The sequence below is a fragment of the Pantherophis guttatus genome, chromosome 1 (genome assembly GCF_059756535.1).
Source record: "Pantherophis guttatus breed Tessera chromosome 1, ASM5975653v1, whole genome shotgun sequence".
Lineage (NCBI taxonomy): Eukaryota > Metazoa > Chordata > Lepidosauria > Squamata > Colubridae > Pantherophis > Pantherophis guttatus.
The window spans coordinates 34,646,286-34,670,679 of record NC_142063.1 but is presented as its reverse complement, the minus strand read 5'-3'; the positions used below and the strand labels follow the sequence as shown (position 1 = coordinate 34,670,679).

Below are 24,394 nucleotides of genomic sequence, written 5' to 3'. Positions count from 1 at the left end.
TGTCACCAGAAGCGATCTGTGCATGCGCAGAAGCAAGGCGCGTGTGTGAGCGAAGCGAGCGTGCGTGCATGATCCCGTTGCGAACCGGTAGTAAAGGTAAGTAGAACCCACCGCTGGGGCAGAGTTATGGGAGTATAGGTGGATTGAAGCAGTGCATATAACTGTCTGCCAAATTGCTAAAGATCACAGCTATGGGAGGTGTTCTGCACCTATGATTGTCAGTCAGGTCAGTGCTGAACAGAAGTGTAGTTTTTTTTAGATAAGGACCTTGCATAAGACTGATATCAGTTTGGAAAGTGCAGGTCAGCATTATGTGGATAAAATTTGCTTTCAAAACTAGGCATCTAGTTTCTCCCCCAAACCACACCAAAGTGCCAAAGAGGACAGTGAAAGGGAAGGGATGTGCCCACAACATCTTAAATTGGCCAATAGGAGCGGGACAGATCTCAGCTCCTATTGGCATCATCAACCAATGGTCAAGGGTGGGCAAATAAAGAAGCAAATAAATTATTTTGCCTATTATTCAGCCTTTCATACTTTCTTCTTTTTGACAGATGTGTCCAATCCAGGGGACTTCTCTGTATTGTTTTATTACCATTAATTTTATTATAATGTTTTGATTACTGGATTATGTATCTTGCCTAGAGTTCAAATTGGACTGAGATGATAAATAAATACAAGAAAGAAAATAATAATAAAATAAATAAAAAGAACATTATTATTAATACTTTGATTGTTATATTTTCTCTCCCTCCCCCCCCACCCCCCCAAAAAAGCTGTGGGTTGGAGTTAAGAGCATGCAGTGTCGTAAAAAAAAAGGTTCCTGGGGCATGTTGTGCCACAGGTAGTGAAAGCTGAAGAGGAGCCCACAGATGATTCAGTTGCCATCTGCTACAACAGAGTAGATTGGCGTTATTGGTCCCAAATCGCCCTGTCAATCCTACTATTCATTGAGAGAATGTACAGGTAATGAGCAAGTAGAAGCACAGCCTGCCTGTTCAAACCACTGTTTGATTGCTCCTTTCCTTGCTCCTTCAAGTCACCCAATGAGAGACAATGAATGAACAGACTCTCATTTGGTTCCTTACTCTGTGCCTGGGTGTGCTAATCCCTGCTTTGTTGCCCCAAGAGAAAACATATACTTCAGCAAGGAGAGCACTGCAGAGGGAGAGTGTAGGTGAATAGACCTAGATAGAGGCATCTGGCATTTGGCCTAGTCCTTGGTATCAATAGAACATCCTCAACATGGAGACAGCATCTGCTTCTGAAGGTGCTGATGCAATGCTGATGCTACTTCCTCTTGTTAACTCTCTCTCCCTGGAGGGGCCAAAAAGGAAGGTGTCCTTAATCTGCTCTACACTGCTTTTACCCAGAGAGATAATCCTGAGAAACAAGTTCCTCCTATGACCAACATTTTCTGCACTGCCAAAAGAGCAAGTGCACCTTCTCACTAGGTAGCACTGGATCCACATTCCACTCTACAACAGTGGTGGGTTGCTCCCAGTTCTGTCTGGTTCTATAGAACCGGTAGTAAAAATGGCGGAAGGCTCCGCCCACCCGCCCATACATCATAATTGATGATCTGTGCATGCGCTCCCATTGCAAACCAGTAGTAAAGGTTTGAATCCACCCCTGCTCTACAACGAGTGTGCTCAAAGGATGGGTGAGAAAAAGAAAGGATGAATATTATCGTTGATTTTTGGTTGCTTGCATATTTCCCCACCATCCCCCAAAGTGGTAAAGTTTAGAAGAGATCTTATCCCCATGGGATAAAGACTATTTTGGGAACTTCCTAATTGTAGACTTCCTTCCAGCATTTGTATTCCAACTTCTCCTCAAGAGGCAACAAAAGAAGCAATGGCTATTGGGGTTTACTAATTACTTCCGCTTGTCCAATCATTTTGTTTTTTTTTTTCAGTATAAGATTGAGGAGCTTAGGAATTCTTTTAGAAATGTTACTAAATTAAATATACATGAATGAATGTGTCATCACATGGTAAAAAATATATTGTCTCGGATTTTTTTGGCTTGGATGGCTTATTTGACCTCAAGTTCCAGGATTCCTTAGCTGGCTGAGAATTTGAGGCATTGTAGGTCTAACACATCCTGTGGTTGTTGGGTTGAGAGAAGGTTAGCATGTGGTGCCCCTCCTCAGGTTTTTTTTTATATAGGAAGAGATGTGTCAATCAGATCAAATGATACAGCTATGCAAGTGGCAGTAGTAAACTGAATTACAACTTAGGCATCTATAATGCCAGAATATGTCAAAGACTTGATCCATTTCGAAGTTATGATTTATGTTCTTAATTTATGTCATACCTTATTTTTTTCCATGAGTTTGGAAACTGTTCACTTATATCAGCATTTATCCAGGTATTACTTATTATTCACTGGTTCTAGAGCCATGGTGGTGCAGTGGTTAGAATGGAGTATTGCAGGCTAACTCACTGCTCACTCCAGGAGTTCGATTCTGAATCAAAAGTTGACTCAGCTTTCCATCCTTTTGAGGTTGGTAAAATGAGGAGCCAGATTGTTTGGGGCGATAGGCTGACTCTGTAAACTGCTTAGAAAAGGCTGTAAAGCAGTGTGAAGTGGTATATAAGTCTAAGTGCTGTTGCTATTCTGTATTTGTGAATTTGTTTAGTCACAAAAATGTTTTTGTAACCTCAAAATCAGTACTTGTGGTACTGTTGTGCATATTTGTGGACATGTGGAGTGACAAACCATTGGAATACTTCCAACTTTCACTAATTTGGTATTTGTATTTGTAGTATTTTCACAGAATATAGCAACTCGACTTACAACCGTTCCTTTAGTGACCGTTCAAAGTTATAAAGGCACTGAAAAAAGTGACTTATGACCATTTTTTCACACTTATGATAATTGCAGCATCTCCCTGATCACGTGATCAATATTTGGATGCTTGGCAACTGGCATTGATTTATGATGATTGCAGTGTCTTGGGGTTATGTGATAAATTTTTGCTACCTTCTGACAAGCAAAATCAATGGGAAAGTCAGATTCACTTAATAACCGTGTTACTAACTTAACAACAGTGATTCACTTAATAACTGTGGGAACAAAAGTCATAAAATGGGGCAAAACTCACTTAACAATTGACTTGCTTAGCAACAGAATTTTTGGGCGCAATTGTGGTCATAAATCTAGGACTACATGTATCACAAATAACAAGAACTGCCTGTATTACATCTTTCTAAGACAAAACTAACTTAAATCAGATTATAGTAATCTACCCAATACATATTTCTAAGGTTCTCAGGGAGTTTCTTACTCATATACTGCAGGAGTCATATTCAGACATTAAAAAATTAGAGAATATTTGAGTGCTTCACATAAACATTGCTTCTCCTGGTGATATCATTTCAATGACATCTTATTTTCTGATGTCAACAATATCCAAAGCAGATACAATTTCTTTCTGTCTTCCATGTGACCAGGGCTTGTGTTGTTAGGTGTTTGTGGATAGTTGTAGGCACAAAAATATATCTGCTGGACATTTTGAGTTCTTCATAGAGCCTGTGGCTGCCAATGAAGTGGTGCTGTTGTGGATTGAACGCTAATAACTAAATTGGACTATGACTGCAACATTATGTGGTATAATATCCAGAAGCTCAATTGCTTCTTTAATCTTTCATTAAACTAGTGAATTGGTCAAGACAAATATGCAAATCTAAGGTGACAGTGATGAGGGTTTTGATGACAGAAGACAAGTATAAGAGGCATGCATATGTTTGCACATAAAAATCATAGAACTCACTTTCATATTTCAGATAGGAGGAGAATTTGCTTTTCTTCAAAATGTGCTTTGTTTTGAATCCAAGATGAAAGCTTCATTCTTCTTAAATTTGTGGTATCTGTGATGGTGATAATTCAGCACAATCAATGGTTGGAAAATGTAAACTTTTTCTATTAACCCACTACTTTTAGGAGCCAGTATTCATCTCTTCCTTCAGGCATAGGGAGAGTGGGTGAGAACAGCTCTCTCCTGCTTCTGCAAGTGTCCGTGAGAGATAGGGAGCTTTTCCTCACTTCATAGTCCACATATTAAATTTTACGTCTGTAGCAGTTCTGCAGGAGAGGATACTGAGCAGAGATAAGTCAAGAAGGGATTCATAGGCCTTTTGACAACTTCAAATTTCTGAAAGGACTCCAAAAAGGCTGTTTAACTGGTGCAGAGAAGAAGAGTTGAAGCAGCCTGCTAAAAAAAGAAAACCACAAACAGACAAATATAGATGATGAAACTTTCCCTAAGGAAGGACTGTGGATTTTTTATTCTTCTGGAAGAAATGTAGTGAAATTATTGTCCAGCTTCTCTGCCCACATCTGGGGCATCTTAGGGTATTTTTTCCCTTCTGTTTTGCTGTTTCTGTTGAAGTAGGATGGTGTGCGTGCACTTGGTGCGTCTTTGTGGAAAAGTTATTTCTCTCTGTGTGAGAGACTGGTAGATATGTACAGATGAGGGAATTGATTAATTTTACGAACAATTTACTGAGTAGTTTTGAATTCAGGCAGTGCTAGCTTATCAGTTAGTGACTTCTTGCACTTATATACTGTATATTCACATACATATAGTCCTACACAGTATAACTGTGTACACATTCATGGAATTGAAATATTGGATCGGTGGGCCTTGCACACAAGTTTTGTTTCTGTTTATCATTTTCCTTTTTGTCTACTTTTTTATGTTTCACTATGTGGGCCATCTTAAATTCACAGCTGTCTTCTTTTTGAGAAAATGCATCTTTCTGATGAACCAAAACAGAGGGAGAAAATATAATCAGTAGGAAATAATGTATTTTTTATTCTTAAAAATGACTTCTGATGATTGGCAAAGGGCTTTGGGGATCAATACTATAAACGTCTGAGAAGATCCCAGATATCCATGCCAGATGGGATGCCATCAATCTCTTTTGGCAATATTAGTATCCTTTAAAATAAATCTCCCTTTAAAGAACATATTTTGAACTTAATGTCAACATTTCTTCTCACATAACACAGCCTAATAATATCAGTCATGAATTCCTGTCTCTTTGCACTACTTTGCAATTTTTAACATGTTAGGGTTAAGGCAAAAAACTCATTCTGAATAGATAATAATCAAAACGTGCTTTAAGAATCCATAGAAGCATAAAATTGATGCACTGTGCATTGGTATCACTGCGATCTCTAATGTTTGTGTATTCTGCTGACACAAAGTACCCCCTCCAACCATAAGGCCCCCCCAGGCAGTTCTACATTATTTTATGCAGATTTTTTATTGTTGAAAGTTTGATGAGATATTGTCCTTTTTCTGAGAATTACTTGGGGCTCAGGACATGGAACAGTGTATAAATAAAAATAAATAAATAACATGATGACTTTATAAAACTTTTTTTACACATGAAGGCAACAGAAGAAAAACAAGAAATATCAGGAAGAATATGTGAATTATGCATCAATTTTACATGCTTTGGCTTAGTTGAAATGCTAACGAATAGCAACTAAACAAATATTCGTTCATGCTGCTTTGGATTTACAGGGTATTCACATTATTTGTGAAACATCTGCAAAATCTCAATGTCTTTATTCAATCTTACTGTAATAAATATAATTTTTCTTCACTTGTCTTTTTAAAACATTTTTTTACCTCATTTAGCAACAACCAATATCATATTATGGAAGTAAGAGACCTTAAAGTAGATTTTCCAGATCATTCTTTCAGATACCATCTATTTCTTGTTTATGTATGGATGTATTTTGTGTTTATCCCAATTTAATTATTTGTCTATGAATCTCTCTGACCATGACATCTGCATCGATTCTGTATTTGATCTGAGAATAGTTGGTATCTTGGCAATGGGAGAACAAAATAGAATAATTAGAAACACAGAATAGCACCATAAAAATAATGTAAGAACCCGCTTTCAAAGTTTGTGGAGATGATATTTCATGAAATCTTATATTGGATATTATTGTTCTTTTATTTTAATTAAATTCGTGCCCTTACCTTGCTTTTCTTATGAGAAAAACTGAAGTCAATATAATTTTAGTCATGGCACAGTTTTATTATTCAATATCAGTTTTATTATTTAAGTTACATATTAAGAAAGTAATATGATTAATTGCATCCCCCCCCAACCCCCCAAAAAGAGAACTAAATCAAATGCTTTCTGAGTATCTGGCAAGCTCATGGAATGGATCTTTCTCTGTCTTTCTCTGGCAATCTTACTCTCTTACTAAAAAATATTTTCAATGATTGGAAGCCTAGCAAACACGGTATAATGTGTCTTACAGCAATTGCAGTGTAAAGGAGATAGCACTCCACATTAAATTGACAACATCTACTCCGATTTTGGTGGCTTTTCCTTCTATTGCAGCTCTCTAAAATGTAATTTATAATATTCAGCATATTCATCAACTCTCTTAATATACGGATTCTAGATCTAAAAATTTTACTTAGCCAATTTCTCCCTTAACTTTTGTTTTCATGTTTATTCCACATACAAGTTCCTATTTGCTTGTGTATTTTAATTAACTATTTTTTTTAAAAAAAATAAAATGACTGAAACAGCCACAGATGTTTTCCATCATTGCTGTTTCTTAGCTGTTAAACAGATTTTGCTCTCTTTTTCATAGCAGCTTCTTTTCTTTTGCATCCAACTGTATTTATATATGAATGTTTAGCAAGGGTTATCTTTTTAAAGTATCTACGAATGCTGATTTAAGCAATTGAAAAATATCTTTGTTCAGCCTGAGCCTCTATTCTATTTTAATATTTTGTTTAAAATTATTTTTCTTGTTTCATAGTTGTATTGACTGTATTTCCATATAAACAGAAACAATATATTCAAATTAATGGAGACTTCTTAATTATAATAAAACTATATCAAGTATAACACATCAGTAAATCAATAAAGCTGATAATATTAAGTATTGTTGTTAAGAAATTAAAATATTGGGGTTTTTTAATTTGTCAGTAAAAGCTGAGAAACATTATCCTACTCAATCAGCAGTTTATGCTGTAATATTATTTATATCATATGAATTTCATCTTGTAAATTTATACCATACACAATCGCTATAATTACATTACAATTAAACACAGTTTTTCTATAATCTGTAACATCCAATTTTGTTACTATTCATTTTATATATTGCAATTTTTGGATTTACATGGCTAATATGGCTGATATGAAAAAATTAATTAAACTGAATTAAACATTGTTGAGTTGTCTAATTCTGGGATTAAGGAAAGGATTGAATGGCAACAATGCATGTGCTGTAAATATAATGTAAAATTTGTGCTAATATCAGGGGAGGGGGGAGATCTCTACCTGAGATCTTAGTAAGAGGAGAGTAATGAATTTTGTGGTCAAATTAAATCTGAAATTGACAGAAAACGCAAACAAAATTAGCTGTTTGTGGCTGGAGACTGCAATGCCATTGCCTTCTTTCTAGGGCTGACAGAGAGTGATTTGTTCAAAGTCACCCAGCTGGCTTCATGCCTAAAACAAGACTACAATTCACAGTCTGGCTTTTAAGATCATCTTAAAAACCAGCAGTAAGGAACTATGTTGCACACTAGTACATAGTAGGTTACTTATGAAGCTTTGGAAAAGATATTCAGATCAGTGGTGGGTTTCAACATTTTTTACTACTGGTTCTGTGGGTGTGGCTTGGTGGGCATGGCAGGGGAAGGATACTGTAAAATCTCCATTTCCTCTCCAATCCAGAGGAAGGTTAATGCAAAATCCCTATTGCCTCCTGATCAGCTGGGACTTGGGAGGCAGAGAATAGATGGGGGCGGGGCCAGTCAAAATTTTTACTACCGGTTCTCCGAATACTCAAAATTTCCACTACTGGTTCTCCAGAACTGGTCAGAACCTGCTGAAACCCACCTCTGATTCAGATGTTGGAGAAGGCTCTTGAAAATATCATGGATAGTCATGAAAACAAACAAATGGATTATACAATAAATCAATCCAGGCTTCTCATTTGAGGCATCAATAACCAGGCTCAAATTATCATATTTTGGACACTTTGTATGAAGATCTAACTCTCTTGAGAAGTCTATAATTCTCAAGAGAAAGAGAAGAGGAGAACCAACACCAAAGTGCATGGATTTGATATTAGCATTGGGTGCATAATTGGAAAAATTAAATTTGAAAGGCTACGATGAGGACATCTATTATTCTGAAAAAGGTCAATCTATGAAGTCACTAAAAGGTGACACTGACTTGGTAGCACATGATCAATTAATCGATAGGAGGTCCAGCTGAATTAAGACCAAACATGTACTTTTGTACTGTTTATTTTATTAAAGGTATATTTCATGGCATGGTTAAGATGATTATCTGCCTGTTTGTAGACTTAAGTTAAAGTGGAATTTTGCTGTTTTCTGATTAATCTGGATTAGCCACTGTGTGCTCAACTGAAAAAAACAAACACTGCAAGATAGAATATGGCATTTAGAGAAATTCTGGGGAAAGAAATGAAGACAGATAAACAGGGAAAAAACATTACGGTACAAACATAGAATTAGGCTTAATTTACAGGCACATGTGTTGATTAACAATTGTATTTTCTTTTGTTTTAGAAATCTCTTTTAAGATGTATTTTGTTCTCAGAAGATGCTGTCTAGGTAAGCTAAACTCTTTTAATGGGAATCTGATTTTGGGAACAATCCAGGTTTATGTTTTTGAACAGCTTCCTCCTATCTAGAGTCCTTCAGCTATAGTGGAATTATAGTACCTAGAATTTCTGCCAACTTGGTCAACAAATATCTCTTGTTAGGATGACTAAAGAAAGATGGAGAAACATCAGTATTTTCTCTTGAATTACCCCAGTGGCTGATTAATTAAACCATGTCTCCTGGACAAATTGCAATGATTTGCCCAGAAGTGGGCACAGTTGGTCTTACAAAATTCTTTTTTTTTAATTTGTAGAAACTGAATTGACAATTTCTTCCAATTGTTCCTGGAAAAGAATTAACTCTACAGACTTTCCTAATGAGTGGGGTTTGTTCTTAGCAATGACAAGGAGAAATTAAACACTTGAAATACCTTAAAGTTGCTGGCATAGGAAACTTTCTAAGGACATATATCATAATATTCATCTTTACAAAATCCTATTTATTTTAAAATAGGATTTAAATCATCTATTATAGACTGGGCAAAGACCAAAAGAAAGATATTTGAATTTGAATTTAAACCATCTATTTATATCAACATTGCCAACATTAGAAATAATGGTCACTCTGGGCTGCAGTAGCCCTAACTGGAGACCGCTGGGGGCTGGATGATGCGGACAAGCTCAGGGTCAAACCTGATCCCCCGCTAATTCTGGGGATATTCCATCTCTGACAGAATTGGGTTCCCTGTGCAAAACAGGATTATTTTTGGAAGTCTTCTGGACTCTGTAGTCCAGTAGAAAAGAAGGTTGCAGTTATGTCTTAGAGGGCTTCATTTGTGTGTGTCTGTTTATTTAAAAAAAAATCCAATTCTTGTTTTCTCTCTTTTATAAAAAATGAGTCATTCTTTAATAATACTATTTTAAAATACCATCCTGAAAAAAATTAGGACAATTTTTTCTTACAACAAATGATAGTGTTACTGGAGCATGGTCAGATAGATTACATCTGATCAGCTGAGGTTTGAGATAATAAACAATAATCAAGCTGGGGATAAATCTGATGTAGACTTAGGGAAAAAAGACATATCCTCTCTGGCAAAGATTGCAACCTGACCATTTAAAGTCCAACATATAAGTATACAATACTTCTTTTCTCATTTGAGAATTAAACATAGCTGAAACAATATTATAATCTACAAAAAAAGATTTAAAACTTGATTAAAATCTTCAGCCATAATGATCTCATACGGAACTAAACTAAGCCAAGCCAAGCCAAGCCAAGCCAAACCAAGCCAAGCCAAGCCAAGCCAAGCCAAGCCAAGCCAAGCCAAGCCAAGCCAAGCCAAGCCAAACCAAACTAAACTAAACCAAATCAAACCTCTAAACTAAACTGATATTCAAATTACATGAGGAAGACATCTGGATGATCCTTTGTATAATAGCAAAACATTTTTGTTAGACATCCTACTAGGTCATTTATTTTTTTCAACACTAGGTGTATTTTTTTTTTATTGCAAAAGTTTTACAATTACATTTTCACTCCATTTCCCCCCCCCCAACCCACCCCAACCTCCCCAACCACCCTAACCCTCCCAAACCCCCCCTAACCCTCCCAAACCCCCGGACTTCCATAGAATATAATCCAATCAAAACCCCCTTTTTATAAAACTTGAACCCCTCCATCCCCCATATAATTTTTCATCTTCACAAAACTCAAATATTTCTATCTTTATATAATACTTTCAGTGAAAAGCTATTTGATACTTCCTAGTTTGATATTTATTCTGCACATAATCTATCCACTTTTTGCACTCCCATTCATAAGTCTCTTGTGAGCGATCTTTTAAATATGCTGAAATCTTCACCATCTCTGCAAAACTGGCCATCTTCAAAGTCCATTCCTCGATAGTGGGCAAAGCTTCATTTTTCCAATATTTACCTATCAATAATCTCGCTAGGTGTATTAAGCTTATCAGCACTGTATTTTGGCTATCCTAATACAAGATTTGGAGCCACAGTGTAAGATTCAGTTGTTTTGCAAACACAAGAGTAATCTGTAAAAGTTCACATGCTAAAGTTGCCACAATTCCTTGCACTAGAACATATTGGCTTCTACTTTCTGATTGACTAAGAAAATCAATGTCTTTGATATTATGAAATTGCAAAGTAATTAATTCCTTTGGTATTAATGGGCCAAAGATATTAGGAAAACTGAATATGTTTTTGCTGGGACAAAGAGAACCAAATATTTGTTGCAAGTCAACTAAATGTGTTGCTTTGGTGTTTTGCCTGGAAAATGATAGAAAACAGGAGTGGGAAGAGATTTCTCTGCATTTAAGGGCTATTCTGTTATTTCTTGGTTTCCCTGTGTTGATTTAAAAATTAATCAGCTAGAAAGAAAATAACCAAAGGGAAAATAATCAAAACCACATGGGAAATGTCTATGATATATTTACCTACATATATTGAAAACCTCTATTTTTTCCCCTCTGTTTAGGAAATAAAAATTTCTACGGTACTCACAGTGCGTGAAAACCTTGATCTGGAAATTCTAGTCCAGAAATTAGCATGTTTTACAGGAGCCTTGTATAGGCTAGCCTTTCTAACTAATTGCCCTCCAAATATGTTCAACCAATCCCAGACAATCAGTTTGGAGAAGATAAGTGTAGGTCAATGTTTTTCAACCTTGGCAATGTTAGGATGTGTGGACTTTAACCCAGATTCACAAGGTTGAGGAAACCCTAGTGCAGTGATGGCTAACCTTTATGCCATCGCGTGCCAAAAGCGGGGGAAGTGCAGGGGGTTCCCACGCGTGTGTGCTCACACCCATAATTCTATGCTCCTCATCCCTGCACATGTGTGCGTGATCCCCCCTGCGCTTCCCTTGCTTTTGGCATGCGATGGCATGGCGGGCCCGGTAGGCCCATTTTTTGCCCTCCCCAGGCTCCAGAGCCTTTCTAGGAACCTGGGGAGGGCGAAAATGGCCTTCCCCACTCCCCTGGAGACCCTCTGGAGGCCGGAAACAGCCTGTTTGCCAACTTCCAGTGGGCCCAGAAGGCCCAAAAATCAGCTGGCTGGTGTGCGCATGTGTGCCAGAGCTGAGCTCACGTGCCCACCGATATGGCTCCGTGTGCCACCTGTGGCACATGTGCCAACATGGCCCTTGTGTAAGTGATCTTAGGGTTGGGTAGTCAGTGCTGTATTCAGAGCTTTCCCAGCAGAAGGCAACAGAAGCCTGTTCTGCCTCAACAGATCAGCAATCTGTCTCCCTGGCTCCGCAAAAGTTTAAGACTGCAAAAATGAGGTTAAGGGCTTATAACAGTCCATTCAGCATCTTATAACTCATCATCTCTCTGGTCTTTCCAGCCTGTTTAAAGTGTCAATTGGATTTAGCTCCCTGCTGAGGCAACATCCTCTTATAGAAGTGAGGATGAAATGAAAATTGGTGAAATATGCTGGCAACAAATGTTTACGAATCAACAGATTGCCGAAATAACGGTTAGAATTCAAAACTGAAGGAAACAGTTTCACCTCTAATGTTGGAATGATCAGATGAGATGTTAAGACTGGTGACATAAAAGGATAAGCCTCCGCTGCCTGCAGTAGTGTTTTCTTCTAGTAAAGAGGAGATTTATTATTTTGTACCAACAAGACAGTCTGTCTTTAGCAAGTATGAGATGGACACTCTTTTAGCTGTCCTAATTATTTAGACTGAAGCCAATTCCTAGTTTGTGGAGGCTGTAGGCTCTCCATGGTACATTGTCACAGATGGCCATCTACTTGATACGCACCAGCTCTTCAGTGCTTTACAAACAGCCAAGAGGGTCGGGGCCTTCCAAATCTCAGGAGTTGTGCTGATCCTGTTCCATAGGATCAGTGCCATGATATCGCACACATATTTCCTGGGTACCATTAAACGTCATGACTTACTAGAAGGGATCTGGATACCCATATGGATACAATCAGTGGATAAGCAGAGATGATTGGAGATGTGGTCATACAGATCTGGCCCTTTGCCATGAAGGACTTTGTAGGCTTCAGTGACTGAGGATGTTGCAGGAGAAATACTATTACCTATGCTACTCAAAGCCCCTATCACACATTTCATTTAACTTTTTGACTGAGGAACTAGGATTTCTAGGAAGCTTTAAATATTGTAAGTTGGCACTCTATCTCCTTAGTTCTTGTTTACTCTTAGTCCTGGCCTCTTCTATTCTCCCCTCCATTCTGAATATCTCAGTTAATGGTATGACCCTTACCCCTTTCCACTTGTAGCTGAGCAGCGTATTGCTACTCCTACTGCATTATCTTCCTTCTCTGTGCCTCTGGGACTGACTCCAAGGGATAAGCAGGAAAGGGGCTCAAAGCCATTTAAAAAGTCAAAGATTGATGGACAAAGTAAGAATTGAAATGCTTTTTAAACAATAGAATGGGGTGATGGTGATAGTTTCATCAAGCTGGCCTGACCTAAATTTTTCCTCTTTTTAAATGGAAATTTTAAATTTGGTTTTAATTTATTGGGGTTTTAAAATTGGTTCAGCCAAATTTATTTAATTAGTTTTATCTCTATTTTAAATTTTGTATCTATCTGTTTTATTTTATGGCTGTTCACCGTCCTGAGTCCTTCGGGAGTAGGGCGGTATACAAATTTAATAAAATGAAAAAAAAAATGAATGAGAGGAAGCCAGTGTTAGTGTCAGATCTACCACCTTCGGCTTGGCGCCTTGCTGGCATTCTGCTATCAATTGGGGAAGGGAGGGGGGAACAAAGGGGCAATAAAGTTGTATACCTTTATGATGGGAAATTGGGAGGGGGACAGACAATTGAGGAAAAACAGAGTGTTTTGGAATCCAGTTCGTGCTGGCACACTGGCATCTTCAATCAAGGAGAGTGGAATTTCACCAACACAAATGCCTCAGTGTTTCCCAAAACTTCTTGGCAGTGTCAGACTGGGTACACACCAGCGGACCATGGGGGAGGGCTAGGGGAAACCAGGGGTTAGTTCTGTATTGATGTGCAGGACCTTTAGATTACGCTTGACTTTACTGCAACCAACATCTCTTAGTAAAAGTGCCTTTTCACTTCAACCAAATGGAGTCGAGAGTTTTACTTTTCTGGGAGATTGGATTGAGGCAGATCTGACAGTTAGTTTCAATTAGGGTCTAGTTCCCAGTTTAGTTTCTGACCCCTGATCAATAGAAGATTTATATTCTAAGCTTCAGAAGCGGTGATCTCAAGATAGCTTCCAAATTATATGAAAACTATTCTATTTATATAATTTACTATACCTCTTTGAAGAATAACAAGAATAACAATCAACCAATGCACATATCAAGTAAACATTTTTTGGCAACCCTTATATCTACTGGAGGAAAAACCCAGAAGAAGATGTTGTAGTAGGCAGAAGATATTCTGTGCTAGACTCTATCTATCACATGTATAGTCCTGAGCTTCATATATTGTCTTCTATGAAAATATATTCCATTAGGAACCCACATCAAGTGCTGCAACCTATGGGTTCCTTTGCAGCTCCCTTCCCCCAGGTCTCTAGTCAACATGCCAAGTCAGTATAGCAATAAATTGGCAGTCCTTGTGATTTTAAAATGCGTCCCCCCAACCCAATATATTAACATAACCTCACCAGAAAGCAAATTTAAAATGAGGTAAAACATTTTGGCCCACCCACTTGGTACCATCATGGCGTTATTGTCAGACTTCTTGTTACTCACAATCCAGTGGTGAGATTCAAAATTTTTTACTACTGGTTCTGTGGGTGTGGCTTGGTGGGCGTGGCATGGCTTGGTGAGCATGGCTTGGTGGGCATGGCAGGAGAAGGATACTGTAAAATCTCCATTCCCTTTCCACTCCAGGAGAAGGATACTGTAAAATCTCCATTCCTTCCCCACTCTAAGGGAAGGTTACTGCAAAATCCCCATTTCCTCCTGATCAGCTGGGACCTGGGAGGCAGAGAATAGATGGGGGCGGGGCCAGCAAGAATTTTTATTACCGGTTCTCCAAAAGACTCAAAATTTCCACTACCTGTTCTCCAGAACTGGCCAGAACTTGCTGAAACCCACCTCTGATTAGAGTATAATTTAACTGCCAGTTGGGTTGACTTTTGTAACTTATATGTGAAGTGAAAATGGCAGCTTGCCCTTCACCTCAGATAGCAAAATGCTTAAGGGTTGGAGAAGCATTGCAATCATGCAACCTGCAATTTTCTGGGCCTGAAATGTCCATGGTGGATATCTCTACCAATGTAGGATGAATCTCGGATGAACGTATATCATTTCTATGTGGCATAACATCAGCACTGACATATTTGAGTGTTCACAGTGAAACTTGTCCCCTTCTTCAGATTAACAGTATTAGTCATTATTACTAAATTATTTTGATTGGAGACGAGCAGCCTTTGGAAGTCTGGAAGCCTCACTTCTTTTTAAAAGGGCAAAAGCCAAACAGTTGGTGAAGCCAAGATCTGAATTAAGCTGGGTTGTATCATGCATGCATGTAGGCAGAGCAAAGTTTTCCTTATTTTTCATTCATGAGTTTTGGACTGGGAGTTCTGGGCTGTATTTCTTTCTTGAATCTAATATTGCTGTTGATGCTGTAGTTTTTGTGTGCTTCTTGCCTCAAATTAGGGAGAAACCATACTGCTGAGTTGTGCCTGAGTTAGGGGTGGAAGCAGTGGTGAAATCCAAATTTTTTAGTTCTGTGGACGTGACTTGGTGGTGTGGTGTGGCGTGGTGAGTGTGGCAGGGGAAGGATATTGCAAAATCTCCATTCCCACCCCACTCTGGGGCCAGCCAGAGGTGGTATTTGCCAGTTCTCCGAACTGCTCAAAATTTCCGCTACTGGTTCTCCAGGACCTGTCAGAACCTGCTGGATTTCACCCCTGGGTGGAAGACTCTTTAAAACCTGGCTCTGGAGCCTCAAGTCACCCACCTCTGATTCAGATGAATGGGAGATTTCAAGAGAATTACCTTTCCCATCCACAGGCAGTGGAACTCTCGGTTCTCATAGGATCACCACATTTATGTTTGAGTAGGACTGTTTCTGTAGTCATTGGTCTGCTAAAGCTGCTTACTGTTCATATTGTTGCCCCAGACGTGCACGGCCAGGAAGTGAGGGTGAGGTGGGGGGAATTTTCTTTTTTTAAAAATGTATTTTATGTAGCCTCACCATTGCTGTTTTCCAGATTAAATGTTGGGGGAATGACTGATTAAGAAAGTGACATTTGGCATCCATCTCACTCCAGCATGTCCCTCTGTGCATCGTCTCACAAGGAATGTTCTCATTTGCCACCAATTCAAGAACTCGGATGTAGTAAAAGAGAAGCCAAAAGCGCCATCTCTGAGCAGAGCTCTCCCATCCCTTTCAGCTGCAGCCAGGCTGCTCTGACTGTGGAACACAGCCCGATCTACATTCCATCCTGTTATATGGAGAACAGACCGGACTACTCAGCCATGGCTTTCTACAGCCCTTCGATGATGAATTATAACATTCCGGCCAATTTCAACGATTCAGAAAATGCCACTTTAAGGCAGGCGGCGAGTCCGAGCATGTTGTGGTCCAGTTCCGGTCACATCTCTCCTCTGACAGTTCACTGCCAATCATCGGTTTTATATGCAGAGCAACCAAAAAGCCCTTGGTGTGAAGCCCGACCTGTGGATCACGTCTTGCCTATTCACAGGTAATTTTTAAAATTATCTACCGTTATCTAGTGCTAAATATTCCATCCAGTGTAGTATAACCAAGAAACAGAGTCCCAAATGCCTAGGCAAAATGTCTGAATATTTGTGGTTATATGTAGGTCATGGGGTGAAAGAAACAGAGTGATTTCTAAAAGATGATAAGCCTTTTCCCAGACTTGGAAATCTGTCTGATAGCAGCTTGAAGGGCCCATATCTGATTTAAATGGAGAAAATAGCACAAATTATTTCCCCAGAATTACTTCTGTGATCTTTCCTCTACCTTCAATTTGCTTTCAAAGTTGGGACAGCCAATCAGAGATACTTCATGAATATATATTTTGCCTGTCTGCTTTGAAATATTTTTTTTTAAAAAAACTTCTTAATATTTTTTCATGTTCTTAAGTAACTCTTATTTAAATGAGAATAGCTGAACACAGTTCAGCCACAGGTTTAAATATTGGAAGTTGGAGCTAAAATGAAACTTGAATTTTCAGACATTTGGCTTGACATTTAGGGGATGTAAGAGAACAGAAATCTTGGGAAAGGGCAATAAATATATTCAGAAGAGGACTATTTTTAAAAATATTACTGAGTTTTTGATAATGCAAAATTGTACCTGCATAGTATTTGTGATGTATGCTAGCAATAGAGTTCAATGGGATTATTTCTCATTTCAAGGCTGATTTTTTTTTCTTTTAGGAAAAAAGGAGCTATATTTATTAAATAATTTACTTTTTTCTGGAGAATTATTTTTCTGGACCATCCATTTTCTCCCATATGCAATGGGTGGAATTAGCATATGATAGACTCTCAGTACAATTGGAGAAGAGGAACCTCAAACAAATCCTGCATTTTGATCCTACAGTGGTCAACTTGGGAATTAGGGGAAGTACACAAATAGGACATTAACACAGTACCCTTCTCTTTTCCTCACACATTGGCATGCAGAGGGGCTGATGCTGGAGAAAATATACAACTATCAGGGCAAGTAGCCACTGATGGTTTTCTATCCTTCATTAATTTGTCTAATGCCACGATAAGACTCTCCATATCTGTGGCCATTGTTTCATCCTGTGGTAGTGGTAACTTTATTTTGTTCAATTGATTTACTAGAGATGCACGAAGCATTTTGGATTAATTTTGCATTTTGAAGTTAGAAGTTTTAAATGCCCAGCTTTGCGTTCTAGCCATTCTGGACATGTTACAACTTGGTAATAGCTTTATTTCAGTTTGGAACAAGTGCTTTAAGCTTAAAAAGGAATTTTCCAACCATTCTGGAAGCACTCAGAATTTGATTTCAGACTACCCCTATAATCAGAGGCATTTTAAGAATTCCTACCTATTCTGAATTTCCCATCATTCAGCTTTATTGTATAACTTCTGTGCTTGGAAATAAGTTTGTTTTCATGGAAATCAAAATGGTATTAGGGAACTCTAGGGTAGAAATCTTTCCAAGTATAGAGATTTAGTAGGTTAGTGGCTATGAAAGAGACTAAAGTTATGGGACAAAGGATGATAAATTTTCTGGATAATATAGAATTTCTTCTGCAAGTAACATACAGTCTACTTGTTCAAGAACAGTTTACTAATAAAATGACTATGGGAAGATTCCTGGTGTAACAATTAGGAAATGGTGAAATACCTGAATGAGGATAGGATAGGGAGCCAAGCTGGTCTATTATTAGCAGGGCCAGATTTTCCTGTAGGCTAACTAGGCTTCAGCCTAGGGCCTCAAGATCAAGAGGGGCCTACATTCAAATTGTTAGCAAAATTAAAATTACACTTTCACTATAGGGCCTCATAAGTGGAATAGCCTAGGGCCTCTTTTCATCTAAATCCGGCCCTGATTATTAGGCATAGTGAAAAACCTCCACCCCTGCCTGGAGGAAGATGGACTTGTTCCCTCTGAACTTTCTTTGTGTCAGCCTGCTTAATTAGAAAATAATATTGCATGTACCCTGAATATGAGCTATCCTTCTTAGCTGGTCTGACTCTGGATACGGTGAGGAAACCAGCACATCATATGTATTAAAGTAAGACTGGTAGTCCAGTCACCTCAGCAGTATGAGATTTTTTTTTTTTAATTTGATTTATATGCCGCCCTTCTCCGGAGACTCAGGGCGGCTTACAATGTGCTAAGCAATAGCCTTCATCCTTTTTGTATATTTATACAAAGTCAGCTTATTGCCCCCACAACTGGGTCCTCAATTTACCTACCTTAGAAAGGATGGAAGGCTGAGTCAACCTTGAGCCTTGGCAAGATTCGAACCTGCAGTAATTGCAGGCAGCTGGTCTTAATAACAGGGTGCTTTAAATCACTGTACTACCAAGGCTCCTTGGTAGCTGGTGAGATGGGTGAAGGACATCTGTTTATCCTTTGCCTCAGCTAGCAAAATGGTTTTGACCATTCCTGAAAAGAAAAATTATTTAGTCCAAGAACTTTGGACTAAATACTGTCTCCCACTATCATGCAAGACTGAGGTCAGCTATAAAATAATGGATAAGAACATCATGTATCGTTTTTGGGACTCCCAAAGGTGCTTTTCAAATGGCAACTGGACTTTCTGGTTTTTTTGAAAAGCATCTTGGCACAACCATGACCTGGATGATTGAGAATCTCCATACAGATTTTGGGATTCTTTATTGAAAAGGGGTGGGATAAAAATGAAGTAAGAATAGAAATTTTGTGCTGTTGATGGGACTAGTTTGGATTTCAGACTGTTTCAGGTCTGTCTCAGTCATCTGCAACAAGCTGTCCTGTTGCTTGTCAGCAACAAGATGTCTTATTGCTGTCATCCCCAGATATCATGGGAGATAGTAACTAACACATCTGAAAGGAACAGGCTGGAGAAGGCTACATGGGACACTTTTAGTTCCTCGGCAAACCACAGAATATCTTATTTGAGTGGAATTGTACAATGAAACCCTCCATTCCTTTTGAAGGGTAAGTGTAACGTGTGATTTCTCATCTTCAAAATGCTCTGCCTTTGCACATATTCTCTTTCACAGTTGCACTTCCCCTTCTGTTTCATTTTTGTGGTGCCGTCTTAATGCTGTGTTCATGATATCAATTTATTGCCATGGAAACAATGATTGTGGTATTGAAAATTCATGAATTGTAACTTAAATTAAAAGTTCAAAGATGGGAAGAATATGAACTACATGGAGCTGGCCCCTCCCTTTACTTGATTAAGTGAGCATAGGGCATTTTATTTTATTTTTTTTCCTAATGAAGGATTTTGTTTTCAAATGTGACATATAAAACTCTGCTTTAGTTGGGAGAATTTTTTTTAAGAAAAGGACACATGCTCTCTTAAGCCTCTCCTTCTTTCTGAAATATTTGTCACAATTAAGAAACCTATGGGTGCTTATATGTGGCCTTCTCAATGTAGTGGCTTCTCTTCTGCTCATCTATTCTTCACATCCCTTTGGACTTGCACATTGTCCCTGATTGTTGACAAGAAAGGGAGAAGGTTATCAAATCCCCTTTTACTCAAGAAAGAATAGAGGACACTGGGTTTGTCTCTGAGGTAAAGACTGTAATTCATATGTACTATGAAGTATAAATGTAAGCAGGGATGTTCTGGGATATGTGCGTGAATAAAACAGAGTCAGGCTAGAGCCGTGTTTTCAAACTTAGCAATTTTAAAATGTGTGGACTTCAACTCCTAGAATTTCTCAGCCAGCATGGGGAAGTTGAGATCCACACGTCTTAAAGTTGCCAGGTTTGAGAAACATTGAGATGGAAGATTCAACCGTGTGACTGAAACATTTGAAGACTTTGATGATGATAAGTGAAATTCTCTTTTCTGCTTTCTAGACTTTTTTTTTTACTTCCTTTCCCCCTGGGGATGGCTGTGCAGCTAAAGCAATGTTTCAGGCCTCAAAAGGGAACAAAATGCATGTTTTAGTCTTTAAAAAAAGTTCTTGCATTTATCAAATTTCTGATTTGGTGGACCAAAGCTTACTTCTTGCACATTTGTTGGAGGAATGTGTCCATGGGACAACCAGAGAGCCATAGCAAGGACAGCAAATGGAATCAACCTCCCTTCATCCCAAAATAAAATCTATACTATTCAAGACCAGTCAAAAAAATTTATCACAGGAGCACCTGCTCCTGTCCCTGGCAATAAAAATAGAATAAGAAATCAAATAATAAAAGTGAATGAATGAATGAATGAAAAAAACAAATAATAAAAAAATGCTTTGCAATTAATACTCTTTGTGGTATTGATTTTTCCTGCCTAAGGAACTGCTTCACTTGGCCAAACAATATGGCACAAGTAACTTTGCATGTCTTTGATAAACTCCTAACTGTGCAATCTTCATTCTGCTTAATCGCTGTGCTAATTATTATATTCACCAGCCCAAACTAAACTGCTTAGTATGATTGGGAGGAGAATGTGATAGTTGTAATCTAACAAAACATCTGACTTCACATATCTAATGCTTGTCAAATACTCCTGCTTAATTACGTACTCTAATAGCTGATGCTTGTGGCGCGTTCTGAAAAATAAGTATTATATTTTTATGACTCTAATCCATGCAAGTTTCTGTAATTTTAAGCTTTCTTTTACTGCAATTCACACTCTGAAAAACTTCATGTGGATGATTTTTTTTTAAAAAAAGAACATTGTTGAGGCAAAATACACATTCCTTTGTATGATTTGATGACAGATTTTCTCCTTTTCTGCCACCAGAGACACCCTGAAAAGAAAAAACAGCAGCAGTGATTGTACCAGTCCCACCACAAACAGCCCTGGTTCAAAAAGAGATGCACATTTCTGTGCTGTATGTAGCGATTATGCCTCTGGATATCATTATGGGGTTTGGTCATGTGAAGGCTGTAAAGCCTTCTTCAAAAGAAGCATCCAAGGTAGGGAAAACAGGAAATCCCGGGGAAAGCAATTAATTTGAATGCAATGATTTTTGTAAGAATATGAAGATAAATTACACAGAGGAACCAGAGAGGTGTGCAGAAGAGAGGCAACAAAGTCAAGATGACAGCCAGCATCAAAACCCCGCCCCTTTCATAGGCGGATCCTGATGCAATCAAAAAAGAGGCAGCACTTCAATTATGCAGTTATAACTATCATTTGGAATTTTTGACCCAATTCCCCTGCAGACCTCTTTGAGACCCAAGTCTTAATTACATTAGCACAATATTTTGAAGAGGGCTAAAGGCCATACTATTAATACATATACTGCAGAACTGGATTTTTAATTTTTTTTCTATTTCAGGAGGAGTTTCTCTCCTTTTTCCCCTTCCAAAACAAAGTGTGAAGTTTAGTTTGGATTTTATTTTACAATTTGGGGTATTTCTTTTCTCAATATGTTGAAAATCTTGCACCTGAAATTAAGGGACAGTACACAAGCTGACACTCCCTAACACCAGCCAAGCAAACAACTAAAATATTATACCCTCTGCATGATTATTGCAGATTTAAGAGAGGCTTTAGAAGAGATTTAGCAATGTGCATGATAAATTGAATTATTATGTATAGTTACTAATAATTTAGCATTAATTATAGGTCACTGTATTTCTTTCTGTTATTAATAACATCTTATAAGGTTTCGGTTTTTTTAATCACTGAAGCAGGGCTAACTACTTAAATTTTAAATGTAAGATCTCTATTTATTGTTTAATGTTTTATATGGCATTTTTATTGAATGATTGTAAGGTGCCTAGAGTTGCCTTTGGCGAGATAGGGGGCATTTAAAAAAATGAATGAACATGGAATGGAACATCATCGAAAAGGGGATCAAAGAGCATTTTCTTGCACATTCAATTTAAGATTTCCTTTTCATTTCCAATTATATTAAAACAATAGATTCAAAATATGTAAAAGTACCAGGCGCTCTTCATTTTCAGATTCACCATTAAAACTGGATTCATTTCTTCCCTTCAGCATATCAGCTAGTTGATGGAATCTACTGATTAAAAATCAAAGTCCCATTTTCAGTGGCAATTATGAAAAAATCTCACAGTTTGATTCTATGTACATTTTCTCAGTTTTTTGCTCACTTCAAAAATATTTATGTACATTGTTTCAACCCCAGGACAAATTCCTTCCCTTAACTGGAAATCTATGTTTCCAGTTAAGAAAATATCATTGTTTCAATAGGACTTACTCTGGGGTAACTGCAGTTAGAAATGTTCAGTCTCAGATCTGTAAGATCAGTATGAAATTGGATGCAACAAATTAAGGTAATTGAAAAAAGTGAAAGTGTTTACCTGGCATATGATTTGGTCAACTACACTTTAGAACTGGACAAGATAACCTTTTGAAGGCCATGACATATGTTGGAGACTTGGCATGACAACATTTTTATCTTTTTTCCAGGGGACCTTTGATTCTAATCAACCTTCACTGCCAAACACTGTGATCACATCTGTTCTACACAGACTGTGTTTTCCAAAAAGGGTTCAGCAGTTTTGCAAAACAAACTTTTCTACAAGTAATAAATTGGGTTGGGGTTTTTGTGTTCTTTTTGGTATCAGCATCAATGTATAAACCAGCCCCTTCATTAAATGCACAAACATGATAAAACTGATAGAGTCCAAGCTGCCTTTTAATTGGAATGACATCTCTGAATAATGTGAGGAAACTATTCAATTTCCTTACAAGAGGAAGCCATTTTGGAAGCAGATTTGGAATGGACAAGTGGTTTTCAGGAAGAAGGAGTGGTTTACAGTTGTATTCTTCTCCTTCCACCCTTTTTTTCTTCCAAGTAACCATCAAATTTGTCTCTATCACTTTGGACTTTTATATGTGTGCTTGTTAGAACTTATAAACCTGAAGGTGAGGAAAACAGATGAAATGAAGATTATAGCAGAAAAACAGAGTTGGAAGGGACCTTGGAGGTCTTCTAGTCTATACCAACCCTATACCATTCCATACACGTGGCTATAAAGTCTCTTCTTAAAAGTTTCCAGTGATGGAGCACCCATAACTTCTGAAGACAAGCCATTCCACTGGTTAAATGTTAAGCAGAGTTATATTTTATTAGGACACTGAGATTCAGTAATGGAATACACATCTACAATATAAGAAAAGATAAACAATCATTTTTGTAATCTGCATCTAGGTCTTAAATGCATGTCAAGTTCTTATTCTTGTAGCCAAAGTCTATAATAAAAATCTAATAAGAATCTGTCTTTATTCTTAACATAAACTGAGGATTATTATGGTAATCCTTAAGAAGATAGGAGAGGTAGAATGGCAAAACTTATTGTTTAGTACCAACCAATTACATTTTTACATGATCTTTTTCCTTTTCCTCATATTCACAATCATTCTTAGGCTAAACTAGGAGAGCAAAATTTGCCCATAGCCTCCTACTGACCTTGATGTCTTATCAGACATTTCACTCAGAACATCATGGTCTAAGTCCAGGCATTCAACCCCAAACATCATATATAACCTCTAGACAAAGGTTGAGACAAAATGTCACTAAGAAAATTTGCCTTCATTTGCCTTCATTTTTGAACAGCTATAATTTGCTTTCACTATCATTTGCCCAGAATTTGTATTATCAACTTCCCCTTTAAAAAGAAGCCTGCTTGTCAAATAAATTTAACAAAAACCATCTGCTTTGAGTAATTCTCACTATGAATTGGTGGGAATATAAGAACTTTCCCCACAAATTGGCATTTCTCTACTTCTCCACAGAAGGAAATAACTGTCTTTCCAGACTCTCCTTGGTCTCTGCTGAATCTTTGTAGAGAGGTTAAATCTAGTCCAAGGATGAGAAACCTACCAAAATAAAAGGAAATGTTTTAATTCTCTCATGTTGTAGTTTGCAAAAACAAAACAAAAGCCTCTTTTGCTGATCACAGTCCTTTTCTATGATACGCTTGCCACAATCTGCCTGTTTCTACTAAAAGGTCTTTCAAAATGCATCTGCTGCTTTCATTTTAGGAACTGAAGCGTACAGGATTGTCTTGCTCTTTAGGCCTTTTACATGCTTTATTTCTCCACCCTTTCAAATAAGTTCTCAAAGGTTATACACCTACTGTATAAGACTTCTATTACTCTATTCTTTTCCTTAAGCACCCCTGCCTCCAA

General features: G+C 37.8%; 1 protein-coding gene across 1 annotated transcript in view; it reads left to right on the top strand.

The window, feature by feature from the left end:
- The window catches only part of ESR2 (estrogen receptor 2), a 68,403-nt gene that overhangs the window by 5,325 nt on the left and 38,684 nt on the right, over positions 1–24,394 (top strand). The window contains exons 2-4 of the mRNA XM_034433572.2: positions 8,597–8,641; positions 15,830–16,324; positions 21,026–21,201. Coding sequence (XP_034289463.1) covers positions 15,891–16,324; positions 21,026–21,201 — 610 coding nt within the window. The 5' untranslated portion in view covers positions 8,597–8,641; positions 15,830–15,890. The remainder of the gene's footprint in view (positions 1–8,596; positions 8,642–15,829; positions 16,325–21,025; positions 21,202–24,394) is intronic.